The 23,387-nt window shown below is 38.7% G+C and overlaps 1 protein-coding gene across 2 annotated transcripts; it reads left to right on the forward strand.

The window, feature by feature from the left end:
• The first annotated feature begins 6 nt into the window (after nucleotides 1-6).
• umodl1 (uromodulin-like 1) lies at nucleotides 7-22,447 on the forward strand. Of its 2 annotated transcripts, XM_028030694.1 has the most exons (19): nucleotides 7-217; nucleotides 1,887-2,459; nucleotides 2,564-2,803; nucleotides 3,192-3,434; nucleotides 3,707-3,865; nucleotides 4,981-5,108; nucleotides 5,987-6,170; nucleotides 6,844-6,984; nucleotides 11,266-11,511; nucleotides 14,709-14,966; nucleotides 15,277-15,389; nucleotides 15,978-16,197; nucleotides 16,731-16,868; nucleotides 16,963-17,690; nucleotides 17,805-17,965; nucleotides 19,389-19,625; nucleotides 20,686-20,842; nucleotides 21,000-21,084; nucleotides 21,656-22,447. In XM_028030694.1, the coding sequence occupies exons 3-19, from the start codon at nucleotides 2,728-2,730 to the stop codon at nucleotides 21,841-21,843; spliced, it is 3,462 nt and encodes a 1,153-aa protein (XP_027886495.1). In that variant the 5' UTR covers nucleotides 7-217; nucleotides 1,887-2,459; nucleotides 2,564-2,727; the 3' UTR covers nucleotides 21,844-22,447. The 2 variants fall into 2 exon arrangements, with proteins under 2 accessions (XP_027886495.1, XP_027886496.1); XM_028030695.1 differs by lacking the exons at nucleotides 7-217; nucleotides 1,887-2,459 and having other exon boundaries at nucleotides 2,469-2,803.
• The last annotated feature ends 940 nt before the right edge of the window (nucleotides 22,448-23,387 follow it).

Raw genomic sequence — 23,387 nt, forward strand, 5'->3', positions numbered from 1 at the left:
GGAGGACCTCACAGTGGGGCTAATTTAAAGAGATATGCCATGTTTTTTGCTCTGAAGTTCAAGTTGTTCGTTTTTAGACCGTTATTTTACGACAGCCTGTAGGAAGTTAACAGAAGTTAAACCTGTTAGACTGACAGGAGAAGTAAGTTAGCTGCTGATAACATAAACTGTTGCAGGTTTGTTGACATGCTGGATTAAGAAACAGGGGCTCTAAAAGGTGATATATACCTAGTGATCCCTCACACAATTTACAAGATATAATTGCCAAAATGTTTTCTATTTGCTAAATGCCACGATGATTTTAGAAAGAATGTCAATTATTTCTTAATGTCTTCAAATTGAGAAGTGTGCATCCAGAATGATTACTGTCTCTAACTGGATTGTCTTGTGAAGATGCAGGCTGAAATGTGAAATGTGTCTTGTGTCAAAGTGGGTTGAAAGGCCAGCCAGCAAGGAGGAATTCACTTCTCCAAAACAAACATAAAATAGCCAGATTGAAGTTTGCTAACACAGGAACACAGAACTTTATTTTTGGAGACATATTCTGTGGTCTGATGAACCCAAAGTATAGCTTTCAATCACACATACATTTCAATTGATCTTATTTATCCGACAGTGCATGTACTTCAGTTCATTATTCAAGTTAGTTAATATAATATACTGCTCAAAAGAATTAAGGGAACACTTAAACAACACAATATAACTCCAAGTACATCAAACTTCTGTGAAATCAAGCTGTCCACTTAGGAAGCAACACTGATTGACAATCAATTTCACCTGTTGTTGTGCAAATGGAACTTTGTACAGAACAAAGTATTCAATGAGAATATTTCTTTCATTCAGATCTAGGAGGTGTTATTTGAGTGTTCCCTTTATTTTTTTGAGCAGTGTATATATATATATATATATATATATATATATATATTCAAGTTATATACTGAGTTATATACCGTTATATACCGCTGGGTTTCCTTATATATATATATATATATATATATATATATATATATATATTCAAGTTATATACTGAGTTATATACCGTTATATACCGCTGGGTTTCCTTATATATATATATATATATATATATATAAGGAAACCCAGCGGATTGCGAATGGGTCTTCCAAATGGCCAATGACCTCAACATTGGCCATTTAACTTCCTATCAAAGTTGCTTTAGGACAGTAAAGTCAATGTTTTGGCATGCATGCACATTGCATATACCATACACGTGGAAAAGGTTGGCATGGCCTAATTATTTACATCACAAATATCAAGCATTTAATCAGGAGTGTGGAAGCTCCTGTGTAATGTTCATGCAATGACATGTCTGCTGCTAACCCCAAAGAAACTAATTAGACCTGCAAATAAAAGGAGCCAGGTGATTATAGTGCAGCCCTGTGGTTGTGTCAGTAGTTTCACCCTGTAGGGACGTGTTGCCAGGTCTGCAGGCCTCTTCCTGGAAAGCTGATTTTGCTACAGTACATCATCAGCTAAGATCAGGTGCAGCACTGAAGATGAAAACTTTAAAATTGCCTACGATGTCTGCTTTTAGCAAATGCACATCCTCAATATACTGTAGCGATTATTGTTGATTTGCGATATGAATGCGTGCGTGGATAGGGAATTCTGTTGAGCCGGGTTGCATTGTGGGACACCAGCAAGTCGCCATGTACCCAGTAATTACTGCTTAATGACTCAAGTAGCCTAAGTTTTAATCAGGGTCATTTTAACGCCTCATTACAGTGAAATGATTGCATTAAATAACGAGGCCTTCATGTGTAGTGAGCCAACAGAAATCTTGTGACATCAGACCTGAAGAGATGTCCCATTTAAACTATGAAAACATTAATAGCCATGTTTCTTCTTCTTCTTCTTCTTTTTTGCAGCCACAGGGGCCTGAAGAGGACATCAAATGGCAGGGAAGTTCTCCCTCCTCCTTACATGACATTAATGGTTGACACAACTGGCTGTTAATGCCAGCAGCATAGCAAGCACTTCCATGGTTACCTGAATGCAAACTGACTCATTAGGGCCTTTAACTCCTCCTATCGAACATCTCTCTCTTTCTTGTACAGTAAACATGTTTACTTGTACTCTCCAACAATAAGTAAATGGACAACTTCTTTAACTTATATTAAAAAGAGAAAATAGCCAATCCAGTTTTACTCTGTGAATTATTTTCCTTTCTATGTGGAACCATTCAACAGGTTGTTGCAATCTATCTTTTAAAAAAAAACAACATTTAAAGACTAAATTGCTTGTTCATATACCTGAGATTACTTGTAGAACCTGTCACTGATTGATCAGAGCTAACATAATTTATTCTGTAAATTGCATGTAAGAGGAATGAATGATGTGCTGTTTTTTTACTATCAAAAAAATATAAAATGTATAAACTGGATATACCCAGGCTGCCTTGATAAACCTTCAATAGCTTCTTCAGAAACCCTACTCTTTGTGTGAGTGTGAATAAATAAATAAATCAGAATCATACTGTATTTTCTAATAAGCACTAATATTTTAATCTCATCCACGAATGGATTTCTGAAGCGTTGTTATCCAGCATTTCACATTTACCCCTTCGCCGTGGGGACGTGATGCTGTAACGAAGGGTGGAGGAAGACAGGGCCACAGAGGGACTCGCCCCTGAGCAGTGAGCCGGCGTCGTCTCAAAGTCAAACATGCACTATGTGGCAGCTGAACGCTGGAGATTCTGAGCTGTGAAAGATGAGCTGGATCCTCTCGATCTGGGCGTCCGGGGCCCTGCTGGCTCTCTGTTCGGGACAAAGTGCCGCGGAGGAAGGTAGGCTCTGCATCCGCAGCAAACCAGAACCAAACACAGCAGCGGTCGGTTTTTTATGCTTCTCCAATCTGGAGCAAACTTTTAGAAAACTGCAAAACTGCTGAAACACTAAGATCCTTTAAATCAAAGCTAAAAACACACCTATTTTCGAATAGCTGGGACACTGAGCAATATATTCGATAGACATTTTTTTCATGAGGACATTTGATAAAATGTACTTTATTGCTTGTTTCGTAAGTGGTTATTGTTTGCTTGGTGTAAAGCACTTTGAACTGGCTTGTTGCGGCAATGCGCTACACAGATTAACTTGGCCCAACAAAACTGACAAAAGACATTAGTTCAGTGACTATGAACAGACGCATTAAAGCAAATGTCGTTTCATTGGCAGGAAATAACTTATATCCCTCCGGCTACCACCTGTGTATCCGGAATCAGAGCAGAAATGTGAGTTTCTTGGTAATTCATCCGTTCCCTTACACCGTGACGAGGCCTTGCGGCGGCTGGCTTCTCTGGACGACGTGTACCGTCACCCTTTACAAGATGATGCATCAGATCGAGTATAAGACAGTAAAGGAGCAGGTGACGAGATGCTGCGACGGCTATGAGCAAGTTGGTCGCTACTGTTCCCTGTGTAAGTACTCTCTGGTGAAAATCCAGATTTTGGTTGGAGCTTTAGAGGTGTCTAAGGGCTTTATCTGCTTTTAAAAAGGGTAAATCCTTCTGTCTGTCTGATGAATCTGATGATGTGGTATCCTGCTCCGTGAGCCGGCTCTGCAGTCAGGCTGCCCTTTCAGTGTGTGGTACTGTGTGCAAGACACCAGATGGGCGAGCAGAAAGTGCAGATCTACAAATAACTTGCCGCTAATATGCGGCCTGTAACGTGTTATTTTCCTTTGAATGAAGCTGTAAACAGGAGTGATGAGTTTGCCGCCAAGCCAGGATCCTGTCCAACTGCAGATGGACCGTCTCCCAGTTTTGTGGACTGCGAGTTTGATTTGGACTGTCCAGGCTGGCAGAAATGCTGCCAGAGATGTGGCCGGTTTCTCTGCAGCGATCCGACAAGTTAGTGCTCCTCCTGTTTGTGCTGTTATTAAAAACGGTAGAGATGGTGGGCTCTGTGTGTTAACGCGACCGGGGTTTTATTAAAATTACGTTTTTTTATTTTCTTCTTTAAAGAGTTTTAAGTTCAAGTGAAGCCACAAGTAGCAGAGATGAGTCTAAGTAATGTGATCTAACAAGACAGCCTAAATAAACTGTTAGTTAAAGTATATTGTCGGCAACAATAATCTTTATCTAAATCTTTATCAATAGTGTTATATGGTTTTATAACTGAAGTCATTTTGTTTCCCCAAATTTCCTCTTGAAAAGTCTCACTTTTTCATACTCTGTGAATTAATGACAAGGCTTTAAATATGTCAGCTGTAAAGCTGAGAGAGGAAGGCAAGAAGACAAAACAAAATAGAAACCCAAAGAAGAGCGGAAAGAAATATGGAGAGAAAGGGCAGAAGGACATAAAAAAGGGACCCTAAGAAGAAAGGAAGTAAGAAATAAAAAAGGTAAGGTAACAGTAAAATACGAACGAGAAGAACACAACAAAGGATGGAAAGAAAGAAACCTTAAACAAAATGAAAAAAGGACTCAAAGAAAAAAAAAAGGAAGAAACAATGAAAAAAGAAGGAAGGGAGGAATGATATAAACATGGGAAAACTGTATAGACAATAAAATCTGGAAGAACAAATATTTTTACTTTTTTTGCCCGTGTACTGGCAAGGATCTGAAAAAAACAGTAATATTCCATATGTACTTTCCCAGAACCCAATCCTGGTAGAAAATAAACATGATTTTATTAGTTTAAAGCTTTTATTTATCTGAACACAGCCGAATTGGAAACACCAACTTTAGCAGCAACAACCTTAAACAACTGCCCGCTGTGTGACCCCAGTGGTCTCTGACATCATTCTGGTGGAAACTCAGCCCACTCTCACTTCAACATGCCTTCAGCAAACTGAGGTTTGTGGGTTAAAGGGTTGACTTGTAGATTACAGATGTCAGCAGTTGCTTCTGCAGGATTGTCTTTATATTAATTAATACATTTTCCCGACCAACACAAATTCGGGAACTTTTTTTTAAAAATTATTCAGGTTCGCTGAAATTGATCATCTGAACTGTTCTTTTAGGAGCAGAACAGGAAGTGGGGTTTCAAGGAAGCTTCTGGAACACAACGGTGACAGTGAAGATGGATTACCAGCAACTGTTGTCCAAGGAAAATGGGCTTTTGAATCTCACCAGATTATTACAAGCAATGGTAACACTGCTCCTAATTTTATTAAACCATTCCTGCCAGGAATACGAGTGATACAGTATATACAGTGTCTTGCAAAAAAAAAAAAAAAAAATTCCATTGGATGTATCCAAACTTTGTCACATTACAACCACCATCTTCCAGTGAATGTTGTTAGGATTTTATCTGACCAATGTAAATAAAAAAATAGCTGTTAATTCAGCTGAAATGAAACACCAAGTAAAAATGAATGTTGTGGTATGCACTAAAACATGGACTGGATCCATTTCACATGGTGACTAACATTGTTACCCATTCTTTTAGCATCTGTGGATGGAGTGTGTCTGAAAACAGCAATTCTCAGGAATTGTTGCAGATTCTCAGTTACATTTAAAGATGGACTTTGTGTTTTGCTTTATGTAAAATTTAAATAAAATACAGTAAATTCTGTTCAGAGGGAATGCATACTTTGCAAGGCACTGTAAGGCTAGCCAAACCTTTCCATCTTTTTTAAAGTACGGAACTTTTACAAAAAAATATTTTTTTACAAAAAAGTTGAAACTGTCACTTTGTCGTGACACAGTATGACATCAGACAGATAACCTGTTTTAAAAAATATATATAAATAAATCAAGCTCCTCCGCCTTCTAACTGGAAACAACCAATCAGCGCCAGGAGGAGGGTCTTAGCGCTGTCAATCCGCCTGTGTGCCTGCTGCCCACCCATCTCCTCCCCATTAGATTCTTCCTCTCTTATAGTGATAGACATTATATATATATATATTAAATAAATGTTACTCACTGCAGCTTTAATACATGGATGATCTTTAAATTGTGATTAATTATATTGGAAATATTTTATCTTCTGATCTAATAATGCATTTTGTTCATTTCTCTTCAAAGATCACCGGCGCTCTGGACTCTGAGGTTTCCATCTTCTATCTGAGCTCTCGGCCTGTCCATCCCTACAGAGTGTCCACATCTCTGCTCATCCGGAGCAACTCGCCTCTATCGCTGCACAGCGCTTCATCGAAGCTGCACCTTCTTCTTAAACACATACCGGAGGTGTCATCTGTAACGGTGCGAGGTGAAGTGACTCGGCGGCACTGATCTCTCTGCAAAGATACTTGAGGCGGTTTCTTTTTCTTTCTTTCTTTTTCTTCCTACAGAGAAATGACATTCTCGCCGAGTTTTGAGAATGATTCATGAGGCAAAGAACACGGTGTTCAGGAAAAAATGACTCAGCCGCACCACGGTTTCCTTTCTCCCACCACTTCTGTTTGAGCGACAGTCTTCTGTGGGATGTTTCCTGCAATAGCGGAAAATAACACCAGAGCGACTGCGTGCGCAAACACACACACACACAAGCCCACGCACACACAGCACAGGCACACGCAAGCGCGCTCTGATATTAATCATAAATCACATTTGCTGCATTTTCACAAAAAGACATGAAACGGGTCGCCATCGTGCGCTCTAAGATTCTATTAAAGATAACGACTTTTCTCCTCTGCACGGCTCGTTTTAAATCACCACTTCAGCTTAGTGTAACAACAGACTTTATTTTTAGATGCATCAGCATGACTTAGCCTTTGAATTAAAGACTCAAGGATGACATATGAAGCCGGCCTAAGTCGAACGTTGTGATTAACTCTGATAACTGCATTCTTTGATTTGTCATTTCGCTTTTTAACACTATATTTCTGTATTTCTGAGAGCTTTAAACTGCCCCCCTCGTCTGCTCCCTCTCCCCATGGCAGATGTGGATGAGTGTGTGCACCCTGCTCTCCATCGGTGCTCTACTCAGACACACTGCAGCAACACGCTGGGCTCTTACCGGTGCGTCAGCCAACAAGAATATTTGGATGGTGACCCCGACGACCCTGGAGTGAACTGTACAGGTAGGACTGTGTGGAAATGATATGCAGTAATCATTTATACTGTGAAATGATTTTTTTCAGATTTTGTCACAGGAAGGACAAAATGGATATGGCTCAAAAACCTATCACGATATCATATCATATCATATCATATAATATTAGTCCATATTGATAATTATTAGCTTTTTTTTTGTATTTCAAATATCTGTAATTCTGCCGTCCCTGTCCTGTTTTATCCACAGTTTCCACTCCACCCCGTTGGTTTTTTTTAAAGCAGTTTTGAGGCACAGTGGCAAAACCGGAAACTGCTACTGCACAAGTTACTCAACAGGTTGTTGCTAGGTAACCAAATAGTTTAGTGAGTTAGTTGATGTCACCCAACGTGTCTTACTCGCTGTGAGCACTTGAGCAGCTAAAGCCTTTTCTCTGGCTACATCTCCCAGAATGCTGTGCGGTCCAGTCAATATTCTATAGATTGAGTATTGAATATTCAATCAGCTCTATTGATATTGATCACGTCTATTGCAATATATATATTGTTATTGATTTATTGTCCAGCCCTACAACTAAGCCTGTCACGATAAGCAATTAATCAATTAATCAGTTAATCACAGGATAGATTAAAACAAGCTCAATAATTTTTATATTAATATTTTTTGTAGGGACATTTTGGTTACAGAGACTTCATAATAATCTAATTTATTTATGCTTTTGGTTGTGTCAGGTTTGTATTTCACTTGTTGCATTTTATTTTGGATATTTAAAATGTCTCCCAGCTCCCAGTTCCTGGTCTTTGAGAGAGCAAACTGGAATTATTATACCATTATCAATACCTTACTTGAAAAAAAGTCTCAAAACAGCAACATTATCATGTATCAGGATAATTACTGGGACAATTCATCATCCAGCAAAATGTGTTAATGTGACAGGCCTAATTATAACTACGAATGTTTTGAACAAAAATTGGGCCAAAAACAAGTGGCCAAAAAAAACCATCAAAAAACAAAAATACAATAGAGCTGGTCTGCAGCTTGGCACAAGTCATACGGGATACAGCGTTGGTGGAAGAAGGTGCTCTGATCAGATTAGCCCAAAGTTTTATGTTTACGCCAAATTCACACAGCATCCAAACAGCCAAAATGTAGAACTGGCAGCATTATATATAAATCTAGTAGAGAATCTGTCGAAATATTTGAAGAAAACCTCTCTTCACAGATGCTCTTCATCCAATCTGCCTGAGCTTGATCTATTTTGTAATGACGAATTTGCAAAAAATATTCTTGCTTCTAGATGTGCAAAGCTGGTCGAGCCATTCCACAAAAGTCTTTCAGCTGGTTGTGTTTCCTCAGGGAAGAGCGAAAACAAGTGGATCCAAGACTTTTTCCATTTTTTTTTTGTGTTTCCTCCCTGTCGAAACTCACTATCCTAAAAATGCACAGATTGTTGTGAGTGTATACCTTTGCAGCGTGCTGTATATGCTCAATCAGGGAAATATGAATATATCTTTTGCAGACTGGAGCAATTTGTTACACCTTCCACAAAGACTTAGTGGAATAATGCTGAAAGATATCAAGTTATCTTACAAGTTTAAAACCTATGTTGCATTTTGATGCAGTGACATCTGATCGGAGAGGGTTAAACTAGTTTTATTTTACCTGAACTAGTTTTTTTCCCTCTATAAATAACTTTCTGTTTTGAAATGACAATATTGTATAAATGTAACAGGGGACTTTCCAGCATCAAACATAGGAAAGTCCCAAACAGCACTCAAAATATTGCATCAGTTAACAGTTTTACTCCAAAGTTTCTGTTTGACACTCATGGCTATTTGGCTGTTTCATTTTCTCCTGGTTTTTAATAAACACTGATAGAGGTAAACTTGTCAGGCTGTAAGTGTAGACTCATTGACAGGAGGCTGGAAGAAGAATCAAATAAAGGAATGTTATTGCAGACTGAATCATAATCAAATCGTGGGTCTGCAACCTGCGGCGTCAGAGCTGCAGTGGGTTTTTGGGCCCACCACAGGGGCTCATATTTGGAACTGAGCAGAGTTTTTATGTGAATTTTAATGAAAGCAGACGTGTAGCAGTTTTTCTATGTGGTTTGGTTCTATATCTGCATAGAAGCTCCACAACTGATTGCACCTACAATAAGAAATCCAGTTTCTGTTTTATTTATTTATTTATTGCAATGTCAATCTAAAACAAAAAGACTCAACATTGTTTCACTTGGATCTTGAATTGATGTGATCATAAACAGACAAATAAGGAGTTTTATATGACAGGAACAAGATCTAAACAGCAAATTTAGGCAGGTGCTTTGTGGAAATCTGGTGGATCTGCGTATTTTAGAAGTCAAATTTTTATTGTTAAAATGGAAGCTCAACTCTGGTTCTGTAACACATTTTATAAGTAATTAAATATTAAGCTAAATTATTTTTTAAAGGAGAGAAATTAGCAAGAAACGCTGTTGTCACTAAAATGGCTGCTGACCCCTGGTCTAAACAGTCCAACAGAAATCCAGACAGCAGAACTATAAAACATACGAAGACGTGAGTTGATGTAAATGTGTAAGAAGGAAACTAACTGCCTGCAGCTAATATGCTTTGGTAGAACCTGAAGACATGCTGTGGAGGCAACTGATTCATTTCAATTAAACGTGTTGGAACAGGAAAACAACTGAAACGTGCAAGAAAGCACCAGAACAGAACCAACACCTGGTAATGCTGTTCTATAGACGGGTAGTAAAGTTAAATACAGAGCAAAGTGGAAACTGGTTTCAAAGTAACAGTTTACAAACGTCCCAAAACATAATCTGCACTTTTTTCAGCCAAAACTACATGCTATGATATGCATAAGGTACATTTATAACTTATATCTCTTTCATAACTCTCTGACATGCAAAGTAATTCATACCCCATTGCAATTTTTCACCTTTTGTTACACTAGCGTTAATGTATCTCAATAGGATTTCATGTGATAGACTAACACGATGTAGTGCATAATCATGACGTAGAAGGGAAATAAATCCAGATATGAATCTAAAAGATGCAGCATTCACTTTTTATATTGTTACGTTATTTTACCCCTAAATACAATCCGTCAAACTTAATAAATGTAATATATTTACTTGGATAAACTTAATTTGATTACTTGTAACAAATTAAATATTTGTCTTTTAAGTTGGATCATCTGTTTTGTCCTGGAAGAAAACCTTTTAGAGGCTGTAAAGGACTAAGTCCGGGGCACAATATCACCTTCCAGCAGGACGACCATCCTAAACATACAAACAGAGCAACAGATTGGCTTAGATGAAAGCATGTTCATGAGTTAGAAGGGACCAGTCAAAGTCCAGATCTAAATCTAACAGAGAATCTGAGTCAAGAATTTAAAATAACTTTTCGTAAACTGATGGCTATCACAAAGCTAAGTGGGAAATAATGTCAATCTGTAGATGTTCAGAGCTGATGTTCAGAGCTGGTACACTGAAAAATGTTTTTTCTTTAAACCAACTTAAAAAGATACTCTAATATGCCACAGCTAATTTTATTCTATTTGCTCGAGCTACAATTCTCATTTGAATAATTTTGAAATCTATTGTAGCAAAACTCATAAAATTAGCTGAGTATGTTTAAAAGATGGTTAAAAAAAAAATATATTTTTTTTTCAGTGTAGAGACCTGCAGCTGTAACAGAAACAAAAGCTGCTTCTATAAAGTATTGACTTTGAAGTGCTGAACACAAATGTACACCATGCTTCTCAGCTTTTAATTTGGAAACCAAATAAAAGTTATCAACGCAGCATTTTTTTTTTCCTCATCAGAGTTATGCACTATCCAAAAAAATCCAAGTTAAACTAAAGGTTTTGACAGCAATTTGAAAAAAATATGAAAAAGTACAAGGGATATGAATACTTTTGCAAGGCTATGTATGTAGAGAACAACTACAGACATATTAAAGAAAGACAAACAAAGAGTAAAAGCTTATCCCTCGCAGTGACAGTAAAACAGAAGCAATGACTAATGGAAAATACTTCAGTGCGAATCAAATAAAGGCCACAAAAACACATCAACAACATGCATCCTATGCTACAAAAATACATCACAGCATGAGGCAAAGTAAACACAACGAAAACTGTCCAGATTTCTAATATTTTCACCATGACCTCTTCTGTGTTTCTCTGTTGTGAGTCATCTTTGAAACAACAACAACAAAAAATAAATGCACGAAGGCACATCAATGCCCACGCAAGGTTTTCTTCAGAAGCTTTGATTCAACGCGCTCTTCTTATTTTTTGCTCCCAGGTGGCACCGGGGTGGGGACCACCGCCATGCCCCCAGTGGTGAACACAACCTTTTCCTGGACGCTCAGCAGCACACGGGACCCTTCAGGCGATGGCTCCGTCCCGCTCGGAACCGGTGGGACTACAGCTCTGACTAACACAAGTCCCGTCACTTATAATTCATCACACGCCTCACTGGGGAGAAGCTCAGCGCCGGCTACCAGCATGAGCCAGGCTGCTGCCTCAGCTCTATCAGCGGCTCCATGTCGTAAGAAATTCTGACCTTTCGTCCCAAGTTGCTTCAGAAAACTAGAACCTAAAAGAAAAGTTAGCATCTGCTGTTCCGAATAGAAAAAACAAAAATGCAGATTTTGCTGGAAGATTGCATGCAGAATGCTCCTCAGATGCCAAATAATCTAGGCAGTTACTGAATTATGCCTAATTTTTGTTCATTAGTTACATTTCTGAGTTTGGTGAGGTTGCAATAAATGAGACCTTATGTTTCTAAAACTATCCATACCAGCGTCAGGATAATCTATGGAATAACTTTTCACAATCACTACCAAACTGAAACCAACCCCACCAATGAAAATAAAATTATTTGGTGTCTTTAAATTATTTGAAGTACATTGTTATATATTGCTGTTTACAAAAAGAATGCCCTGTCACAGCAAAATGTAGTGGTAGGAGAGTCATGATGAGTCGTTATGTCTCATTCGTGGAATTGGGGCTTTTGTTAATTTGGACAAAAATAATAATCACTGTAAAAGTCAGTTTTGACCCAAACCTTCAGGTGTGGAATAGAGAGCTGAAGATACAGATCAGGGACTAATTTTTTTTGTCATGTTGAAGCCAAATATGCATCTAAATCAACAAAGGAATAATTATTCATAAGTTTTTATATAGTGAGCCAGAGTTCAAAACTGAATTTGACAGAAACGTTTATCTGAGGAGGGCTGTCTGGGTTTGTGTTTTTAAAAAAAATCATTTTCCTTGTTCATCTATGTTCTAAATGTCTTGCCATATTCAGTAAACTTTGTGTTCATTATTGTTAGAAAGTGCCTCTTAGTTTATTCTTATGCTTTGTTCTTTGTGGTTTTGGATTTTGCATTAGATTAGTGTTTTCCTCTTAGTTTGTGGTTCCTTTTTAATGTAGTTCAGTTTCCTTTGTGTTAATTCCCCTCCCTCAGTTTTCCTGCTTTCTCCCTTTCACTGCTGTTAGTTCCTTTGTCATTTCTCACCTGTGCCTCAATATTTAACCTCCCATTTATTTTTTGTTGTTGTTCTTGGCTGGATTCTCTGGTTCTCATTCTCTGACTCTGTGTCCTGTTCCCATCATTCTAGTATTGTCTGTTTTGTTTTTTTTTTTTGGACCAAAAGACCATGACAGACAAGAGACGTCCATGTAATCTGCTATATTTGGAAGTCATTTTGACTGTAGAGTGGCCAAATAATATCAAGTCAAGATGTGCCATGCTTATCAACTCTTGCCAAAGACCAAATGCTGAAAATGAATCAAAAGGTGCTCCAGCAAATTAGTTTCAGGGTGTGCAGACATATGCAACCAGATGGCTACACGTTTTTTATCATTACTATTTTTTTCATTTGTAGAGATTTGCTTTTAATCTGAATTGTTCACCATAAATATCACATGTTGATGTCACAAAATGTTTGCATTCTATTACGAAGTTTCTGCATATTAATCATTAGTCATCTTAGAAATGGCAGATTGCGTACAGACGCAAGTAAGTCTTACTGGCTTAATAAGTAAATCGAGTTTCGATTGGATTGCTTCATACCACCATTTGAAAAAAATTCTGACACGTTTCAACTCCACAGCTCACATAACACTGGTAAAAAGAAGGACTTTACTATTTTAAAATGGGTTCCAATAAGTAACAACCACAGTGAACGAGAGAACGTGTTAGCCTATAACTGAGTATAAGTTATGCAAGCTGAGATATGCAGTGGGGCTTCTTTTTTTTTTTGAAAAAGGGGGGAAAAACACCTAAAAATCCTACACAATTACAACGCAGCTTTGTGGTTAATTTGAAGACAGAAAGACAAGAGACCTCTAAGGCAAACTGGCTCAGCCAGTACATCTGGTTACCAGTGGTTACAGTGAAGAAGACATTTCTTTTTAGATGGTGACACTATCTAGGGGTTGTGAGAATGTGGTTTAGAGGTTTTAATTCTAGGTCTATTGACAGATCTATTATCACCCTGACAGGTACGACAGCGCTTCATGTCACACTACTGCGTGTATGCCTTATGTTTCAATGGCATATGAAGATATGTAACTAAGTAAATAATGCTCCTCCTTTGTATTTCCATGTATTGCATGGCTGCAAAATTTTAACCCAGCAAATGTCCTGGGTAATAATGTTACTTCATGTTATGCGATGCTAAGTGAATGCCCTGTCTACACTTATGACGGTTCACTCACCTCAGCATTCTAAATGCTTGGAACTTCTGAGAAGGAGTGAATTTGGACTTATTTTCTGCATACTTCTGCCTGTTTATAAGCTTTTCTAAAATGTGTTTAGCTCATTGAACTTGCACGGATGATTATTGTGGCATCACAGTTGAAGTATCTGTATCTTTACACAGCAGCACAATGTAAATTTAACATAATTTATCCCAATATACATGACCCATGCAAAAATGTAGCTGCGTTAAAAGCAGCACATGTACAACATAGAAATTATGTTTATTAAAAAATTTATTTTTTTATGGCTATGCCTTCACAAAATAAGCCTTTGGATACATCAACATGAGTGGAAACATAAGTAACAATGTCACAGCAGGTTTACTCTTTATACAGTAGATGAGTAAAGTAAGTTTTTACATCAGCTACAATAGTCTTTAGCCCTAATCATATGTCCAATGGAGTTTGGTGTAATCTTATGCCAACATTATTGCTAGTGTTCTTCCCCTTTGTTGACAATGATATACCAAAACATTTTGATGGAAAAGGACACAGGAACGCAAATCACTAATCTGATGAAATGAGGAACAGCTGTGGCAGGGAGAAAGGAGTAAATCTGAGGGAAAGAGACTAAATGGGACGCTGAAATAAGTCTCAAAAGAAACTACAAACATAGTTATTATTGGCAATAATAACTGAATATGGTGATACCTTTTGAATAAACCCATGACTGGAGAGGAACACATAAGAACAACTAAAACATAAACACCAATTTGTCATAACACTATTTCTAAAAGTGCAGTACTGATAATTACTGTATATGAGAAACCAACATCTGGAAATGATATCAACGCAAATAGTGTTGGATTTATTATTCTGACATTGAATGAAATAAATATACTCAAGTGCTTAACTTAGACTGTAAAAACGTGTACAAACCTGTGATGCTATGCAAAAGCAAAAGTAACTACAGCCGTTTATTTTAACAATGTGTCATGACAAATTACACTACTCTCTTTCATTAAACACCCTACCAGGACCTCCTAGAATCAGTGGCTTATGGTCTGCTAATGTCACTGGAACGTCCATGTCTGTCCAGTGGTCAACCCAGGTTCAAAGCAACCAGACTTTCTGGATCACTCTGAGCAAGACATCAGAGGTCCCTGAGCGCTGGGAAACCAACAGGACTATGATAGAGCTGAATGGACTTCAGCCTGGGGTGCTCTACAATGTCACTGTGACACCTTGTGCTTGTGGAGGGCAAGGATCTGCTCTTCACATGATGGTCAAAACGGGTAAGAATGAAATATTGCAGCGCTTTAGTACAAAGTCATTTTTGCTCACTGAAACCCACTGGAGACTTCGGTCCATGCATTCAAAGTAATAATTGTCGTCATGGGATCAAGTGTTACATTGTTATTATTGTGTGAATACAAGTAGCAGCATGAAACTTTAAGAATAGTTCAACCTATCACAATGTTCTTTTTGAGAAAATTGAGTACATCACTAGTTCGCCTTCATGTCTTACATAAAGTTTGGATGGGTTTTAACCTGAAGGCCTGGGGTTAGATGGTTTATGTTGCCAAACAAGGTTTTTCTTTGCAGATGCTCAGACTCTTGATGCAACAACACGACTCACAAACATCAAGTTCAACCAAGACCTGAGCAACAGCAGCAGCCAGGCCTACAAAAACCTCACAGAGACTTTTACACAGGAGGTAGGTGTGTTAACAGAAGAATGCCATGACAAAATGCCATCTTCGAACATGAGTATGCAGTATATCCCTTATCAGATTTGCACATTACAAATGTGGGCAAAACATTTCTGTTATTATGCTTAAGTCTCAGCTTGTGTACAGCTATGGTCCTTGGTTGTCTTTGAAGGTGTTCATTTTTGGAGCAGGTTACTGGAGGCAAAGAACATTTCAGACCTGTTGATTATTAAGATCTTGGGTTTTACAAACCACACCCACATCTTATTTCTTGTTGCTACAACACAGGCCAGGTATGCATAAACATGATCACTGTTCACGTACTTATTATGAGGCCTTTGGCTCAATGAAAGTTCTCATGAGTTGAATATTTGTCTCATTTTGCCCCTTTGTGATCTCACCAGCGCAATCACAACAAATAAAGGTGTTTTTCTGGCAAAGCTACTGGTTGGTTGCCAGCCACTGAGCTCAGTATATTATTCATTTGCTCAATTAAGCATTCTTGTTTGAGATTTTGCTCTCTAAAAGGGAACCTACGATGAAAAGTACACACTGTGAAGCATCATCTTTGAAATGCAAACCTTTTACCAACAGATCTACAAGTCTCTGCCTCCAGAGATCAAAGCTATGGTGGATTCAGGTCAGGTGAGGATTGAGATCCAAAGCTTTTACCTGGGTAGCGTGGTGGTGGACTTCTCCATAATCTTCAACCCAAGTCCAGGACAAGCCGTGGGTAATGTGTCCTCAGCGCTGGTGCAGTCCCTGATGAACAGCTCCCAATTCACTGTGGATGGAAACAGCACAAGCATCAATGGTATATCTTACTTTGCAATACTACCTTAAACAGACTCAATTACACACAAATGGATGTTTGAAATCTTTTATTTCCATTAATTATGGTGATTTTGCCCTTAGTCGATGAAAATATGTCATTTTAAATTTGAATATTAGATCAGACCAATAGAAATGTACGTATGTGAGCTTAATGAAAGGTTAAAGGTGATTTTCAATAGCTATTTTTAGTCTCACTTGAACGCATATTCTAATTTATTGAATATGACTGTAGTTGGACTAACATTTGGGAGGAACAGAAGTTAGGGTCAGCATGAGATAGAGAACATGAGATGTGGAAACCCGCTATGAGAGCAACCAAAAGAGCAAGAGGAAACTATTTTAGAACATATAAAGCACGTACATTAGATCAACAGCATCTTCTTATCTCCCACAACTAGATATTTATTTTAATTCATGTACAATTTGATTGATGTACAAAAGGTGATACTTTATGAGTCTACAATGTCATTTGCATAAAAATGACAGGTCATGAGTGACTCTTTTTTTCAACAGATTTTGACGAATGCGCCTCAGGAGAAAATGATTGCTCTCAGTGGGCTATATGCACAAACACATGGGCCTCCTACACTTGCATCTGCCTTGATGGATTTATAGACAACAACCCAGAAAGACCTGGACGCAAATGTCAAGGTAGAGCATTAGTGGGAAAGTTAACGCATATTGTTTACTGATATTCATGTGGATATCTTTATTTTTCCTCATGAATGCATCATGTCCCGTGCAGCGAATGGTACCGTGGACACAATATCAGCACCAGAAGTTTCTACAATAAGTCCTACTCCACCTGTCCCAACTTTTGCTCAAGCTACCAACAGCTCTAAAACTACTAATCCTGTATTGGCAACCAGTGCAAATGGTCCTCCCTTTAGATTTGCCATCCCTACAGCTACAGCTAATAATAATAATATCCCACCAACTACCGCTACTTCAGCAACACTCTACATTGCCCCTGTAATTACCAGTACTACTCAAACAAGCAATAACTCACCAACACTGGTCATTAATGTTCCGACAAGCCACTCTGCAGCTCTGACCAACACCTTAAGAACTACTTCCATCCCAATGATCCTTTCTACTAATCTGATAACGACTGCTGCTCCCAGAACAACAACCATTACTGACTCTGAGATCAATACTACACACTCAACAACTTCTTCTAGCCAAGTAGTGTCTTCTGTTGTCCCAACAACAACCACTACCCCGAGCATCACTTCTACAACCCCATCTTCGGCTCTAAGATCAGCCACTGATTCCTCTTTGTCAGGAGCCCTTTCAGTCCACTGCAGAGTGGCTGCCATTACTGTCACTCTTGCAAAAGCTTTTCTGGTGAGTGCAAAAATCCCAGAGGGTGCTCTGTACTTGGGCATGTCGGAGTGTGGAGTCAATGGAGGTAATGCCTCCCACGTTCAGATGACTGTGGCGTGGAACGAGTGTGACACCAGGCTTGTGCATGTAAGTCTCAGTACCTGAACACTTGGTTGGTGATGGTCATTTTCATCATTCTCGTAAACCAGAATGCACGAACTCCAAGGGCGACCCTTCTGTTGTCTTTCATTTTCTTTCCAGAATGAAACTATGTACACAGCATCTGTGAAGTTGTTCAACGGCATGGATCCGTACACAGCCGAAGGTGGCGCAGTAGAGGTTCCAAGAATCAGGCTGGAAGTCCCCATCATGTGTTCCTACATGACGAGCATGCTGATTTCTGCAGACTTTGGCTCCATGGGGTATGATTAATCTTAAAGTCATGGTTGCTCTACTAAAACTACCCAGAGTTTTTTGTCATTTCATTGTATAGTGTCAATAAAATGAGCCAACATTTCTTACCAGATTAGGAGGAAAACAGCGACTCATGGAATAATTTAGATTAAATATATAAAATAACATCTTGTACCATCAATGAGATTGTTACATCGCTGATGATGTTCAGCGACCTCTTGTGAAGGAGCTCTGAAACATAACCTGGAGAGAGAGTAGTAGGGACACTCCAATAATCCAGTTAGCTGTCCTCATTGTCTTCTATGTGTTACTAGCTTCCAAGCTAACTAAAAATCACAGATATGGCAAAAGTCTCTGTTCTCTCAATAACAACAGAGACATAATAGATATATGGTATCTATTACCACGACTGGTGGCATCTATTGCACCATTGGTGTAATAGATAGTAATACATAGCAAGTCTTTTTAGTCTAAGAGACAACTTTACTGCTTGTTGACATGAAATATATGCATTCATATTCATAAATGAGAATTTTAAGATGTTTATTTGAATAACTAATTTCACAAAGTGAAACAGATTAATTCCACACATGATGTTTTCAAGCATTTATTTCTGTTGATCATAATTTTCTGCTTACAGCTAATGGAAACACAACATTTAAAATTAGAATATTACATCTGAACAATAATGTAATGCAGTGATGTGGGCTTAATGAAAAGTATATTTAATATCTGCTTACATTTGATTTTCACAGGATACTTTAAATCTGACAAACAAGCCTCATCAGAACACATTCTGATTTATTGAATGACTGTTTATATAAAAGTACACACTTTTATATAAACTGTATAAAATGTAATATAATAAAATATTTTATTTGAACAGTTTTATAAACTGTAATTTAATTTTATATACGCACTGTTGCCAAAGCACTACTTGGAAGAATTAAAAAGATGTTTATTATGACAAAAAACCCACTGCTTCTTAACTGATTCTTGCCTGAAAGTCTCAACCATGAAAGGTTGTAGACTGTGAGATTTATGTTGTCTGGGTCTGTAGGTCATGTTCAACAATATTGCCAACAGCGCCCTCTTGAGGTTCAATGTCTTATTTGAAAATTTGCTCAAAAGTGGCTAATGGCTTTTAATTTAATTGCAAAAAAAGTGTTTTTTTGTTTAGTTTTTTACAAACGGAAAACAAATACATTTCTCACTACTCGGATAGTGTGTGGGTTAAACTTATTCCTCCCGTTTCAGATTTTGTGTTCAACTTAGCTCACTCATTTAAATATGTGCAAACTTATTTTATTTCTCTTTTGACAAACAATAGCATCAAGTCATCTCTCAAAGTGTTAAACTTTTACAAATAACTGCACTGCTTGCAATAAGAAGTGAAATTATTCCAGCTGCGTTTCTCCCATTTGTCTCCAGGTATAACATGATCAAAGACGTGATCACGGGTCTGGGATCGTTCCAGGTGGCGGTGCAGCTGATGAACGGTACCGCACCTTTGCCCCACAACTACAGCCTGTCCCCAGGGCAGGCCGTGGTGATGGAGGTCAGCCTGAACAGCACCTCGGACCAAATGAAAGTGGTCATCAACAAATGCTGGACCACTCCCACCCAGAACCCGGCCGACCCCAACAGCTACACCTTCCTGGAGAACAGGTGTGCTGCTGCACAATCACTGCTCCATCCCCATGTTGGAGAACATCTACTCTTTCCCTCTCTAAGTACCAATGCTACCTTTATTTACCTCTATTATTACAGTTTATGTTCTATATCAGGGGTGTCAAACTCCAGTCCTGGGGGGCCACTGCCCTGCAACTTTTAGATGTGCCTCTGCTGCACCACACCTGAACAGAATAATTAGGTCATTAGCAAGGCTCTGGAGAACTTATCTAGACAAGGAGGAGGTAATTAAGCCATTTCTTTCCAGTGTTTTGTACCTGTGCCACATCTAAAAACTGCAGGACAGCGGCCCTTGAGGACTGGAGTTCTATATAATATGACATTTTATCCAAATACCTAAGTTAGATTTGACTTAAGTGTTTGGTTATTTTATCCAAAAGCAAATCAGTGTTTTTAAAACTCTAAACTATAAAAGCAACTATTAGGCAAACTCCTACTTGTTGCATGTCCACAAGGTTGTGTTTTTAAATTGCTTAATGTATGGGGCAGTTCCATTACATCCATTTTACCCCATTGACAGTAAAAAAGACAAAGAAAAAAGGTCTCAATTCCAGGAATCCCTTTGATATTAAATGTAAAATTAACAAAATGTTGGCATTTGCAGTTGTCCACCGCACACACGATGGTAGTTCTAGTTTTAATTGCACACTGGGCGAGACTATTTTTCTGCCACCTCACACACAACCAAGCACACTGCCACCCGTCCATTCTGCAAAGAGAAAAAAATCAAAAAATCATAAAAGAACTAATGTTTTAAAACATGTTCTTATTTTATGAAAAGAGGCTTTCATAAGCCTAAAACTTGCCTTTTCCCAGAATCACTGATCAGTGGCTCGCTCACCATTTACCCAGGGACTAGGTGTGTAAATGAGCAACAGAAAACCGGGTTACAATCGACAACCTAATTTTTAATGAGTGTTCATGTTGCAAGGTAACTAAACCATATAGTCCAGATCAAATATCCAGGTGAAAATCATTCCTGTGAAGCCAAGTCACAGGAAGTTTATGGATCTCTCTTTGCTCCGCGTCTCCACAGCTGTCCTCTGAACGATTTCACCAAAGTGTTGATGAACGGCAACTCCACCACCTCGCTGGTGTCAGTGCAGATCTTCTCCTTTGTTAACCTGAATGTGATCTACCTGCACTGCAAGGTCCAGATCTGCGTCCAGGTTGGATCCAATACCTGCATTCCAGTGAGTGCCGCCTACTGATTTACTTTCATAAGATGCAGTCTTTCATAAGATACAGGCCCAACTTAAGACTAATCACCGCTGGCTTGGACGGAAGCATGCCATGAAGCAGAATATGGGGTATTCGAAGAGCATGCCATAATTTCATGCTTTCTTGTAGGACTGTTTTCAAAGAACAGCTCGGACTGGAAACACGATTGGAACAAGTGTTGGATCATCTGGGCCTATACTTAGATTAAGTGAAGGTGAATGCTTTTTTTATGGTCTATTCAATAAAACACTGTAAGCTATGTTGATACGTTAAACAGCCACCATATATTGTTACCTCTGATAGAGCTGCGCAGGAAAGCTTAAAATAAATGTATCTTTTCTCGCTGTAGAACAATCCACTTGTAGTTTAACATGCTTAGAGTAAATCTTTTAATTTTTCAGTGTGAAATCATGCTGCTAGTTCCCTTTTCTACAGCGATGTATTGGGCCCATAACAGAAAGACAAAGGTAGTAAATATTTGACACAAAACTCTGGATTTTTAAAATTAATGTCAAACATTTTCTAGAAAAAAAAAACCTGGAACATTTCTGAGCACCTAAAGTCAAAAGCCTGTGAGAAAAAAAAACCCAACAACTGGACATTTCTGAGTTTTAAAAGTAAAAAAAGACTTTTGAAACAGAAATTTTTAATTTTTGTACTGGAAAACTTCTGAAATGAATCTAAAAGGTTTTTTGGTGAACATTATTCCTTTTTTCTATCTATGACGTGCCCTAAAACGGCGGTGTACCTTTCATTGAATTATGTCGATGTAAACATTATTTCAGAGTCCCTGGAGGAGAAGCTCAACACCATCCACATAGTCGGCTTCTCCTGTCTTGGAGTCGGTGTGTGTCTCTGCTTCATTGTGGGATTCGTCTGCCTGTTTTACTGTCAAAGGAACCGCATCGGACACTACAACTTCAACGTCAAACCCAAAGAGGAAAACTTCACCTACCTTGTTTTTAACACTTAGCATGGGAGTCCAGCTCCGGTCCTCTCGGTTTTAGTTCCACAGAATCCCGCTAATTAATCATCATTAGCTTCAGGTGTGTTGAGCCAGTATAATAGCTTAAACATGCAGGATACCGACGCTTGTAAACTGACTTTGAACGCCACTGGAGCAGCAGCAGAAAAACACGCGTAGCAATTACAGAAACCTGCCACTAGGGGTCAGTGTTGGTATTCATGTCTGAGCTCACTTTGCATTTGAACCTATTTTTGGTCACCTTCACCGGACTAAATATATTCAAGCAAGGAAAAGAAATTATGTTTGAAATATTAAATATTTAAAAATAGTAACTGTGATTGAATTTGAAAATATTTAGCCTATGACTTTATTAAAGTTAACATTTGTCCTAAACAGGTTTGGAATCATGATAGGACGACTGAAAAATTATCGGCGTAGAAAATATAACGCTACATGCTTGTTAATTAAATATGAGCGCTTCGAATTAAATTATATTCTTTACACAAACTGCTGCATTCATTTTTAACCATGCTAACGACCTAAAAAGAAACTTGCAAAAATGTTCATATTTTTGCAAGTGCTTCAATAAAATAAAATCATTCTCCACGTCCGATTAATTGGTCATGGGTGAACTTTGTAGTTCCTACTTCTCGGTTAATCGGATCAGTTGCTGAGCAGAGATGTCAAGCAGAGATTATGAGGAAGATCCAGCGTCTCTCCAGGCACACTTCCCATAATCCCTCACTGTTGAATGCCAGGTCATAAATGCGGCTCCTGGATCGACGGTTGAGGGGGTGAGTACTAAATAATAGAGTCTTTCTCCGTGAAGGGGAGGCCCCTGGAGAAAGACTTCTTTTTTAACCATCTGGAGGGCTCCAAATGCCCCACCTCCACATTAACCATTCAGCCTTCCTCTCAAAAACCTGGCAACCAATCTCCATGGCAACAACTCAGAACACGGAAAGAGGGAGACGGCCTTAACCAGTAGATGGAGGCTGAGGAGCAGGGAATGAGTGCAGAAAATTGGCAGAAATGTGCCTTTATTGCTGCAGATTCCCTTTTCTTTCTTCATGTCCGTGGCTTGGATATGCTGCAGGGATTTTTGAAAACAGAAAATATTTAATAATTTAATAATTTATAATCCTCGCACACCGAAGAGGACAATCAGGAATCCCCATGTGGAAGACGGAAAACAGCTGTCCTGGGAGAATTTGCTGCGTTTCTCCGTCCGGCCCTTGGGAACAGCAGGGCGCGATGAAGGAACAACGCTAATTCTGAATGTAGTGAAAGGCAGCTTGCTCTGTAAGAGCTGCAACATGACCCACTTCCACACTCTTCTTCCTGTTTTCCTGCCTCCCCGCCTCCAGTCTGCCTCTATACATCCAGTTCCAGGAGGCTCAGAGACACATTCATCAGGTTTTTATTGAGCCTGGCTGTATTTGCGCCTGCATGGGGATTTTCTCTCATACAGGCCATTACTTTTTAAACATCCCCTCTGTGATTTTATTCACCTGCTGAACCACAGATCTGCAGGGACTTAAAGCTACAGA

Source organism: Xiphophorus couchianus, chromosome 11 (genome assembly GCF_001444195.1).
Source record: "Xiphophorus couchianus chromosome 11, X_couchianus-1.0, whole genome shotgun sequence".
Lineage (NCBI taxonomy): Eukaryota > Metazoa > Chordata > Actinopteri > Cyprinodontiformes > Poeciliidae > Xiphophorus > Xiphophorus couchianus.

What these genes read in the sequence shown, in the direction of transcription:
- umodl1 (XM_028030694.1), top strand. Translation starts at nt 2,728, where the DNA reads ATGAGCTGGATCCTCTCGATCTGGGCGTCCGGGGCCCTGCTGGCTCTC. An exon ending in AAACAGCACAAGCATCAATG is followed by an intron (nt 16,198 to 16,730) that starts GTATATCTTACT and finishes TTTTTTCAACAG; the next exon opens with ATTTTGACGAATGCGCCTCA. An exon ending in GCAGACTTTGGCTCCATGGG is followed by an intron (nt 17,966 to 19,388) that starts GTATGATTAATC and finishes ATTTGTCTCCAG; the next exon opens with GTATAACATGATCAAAGACG.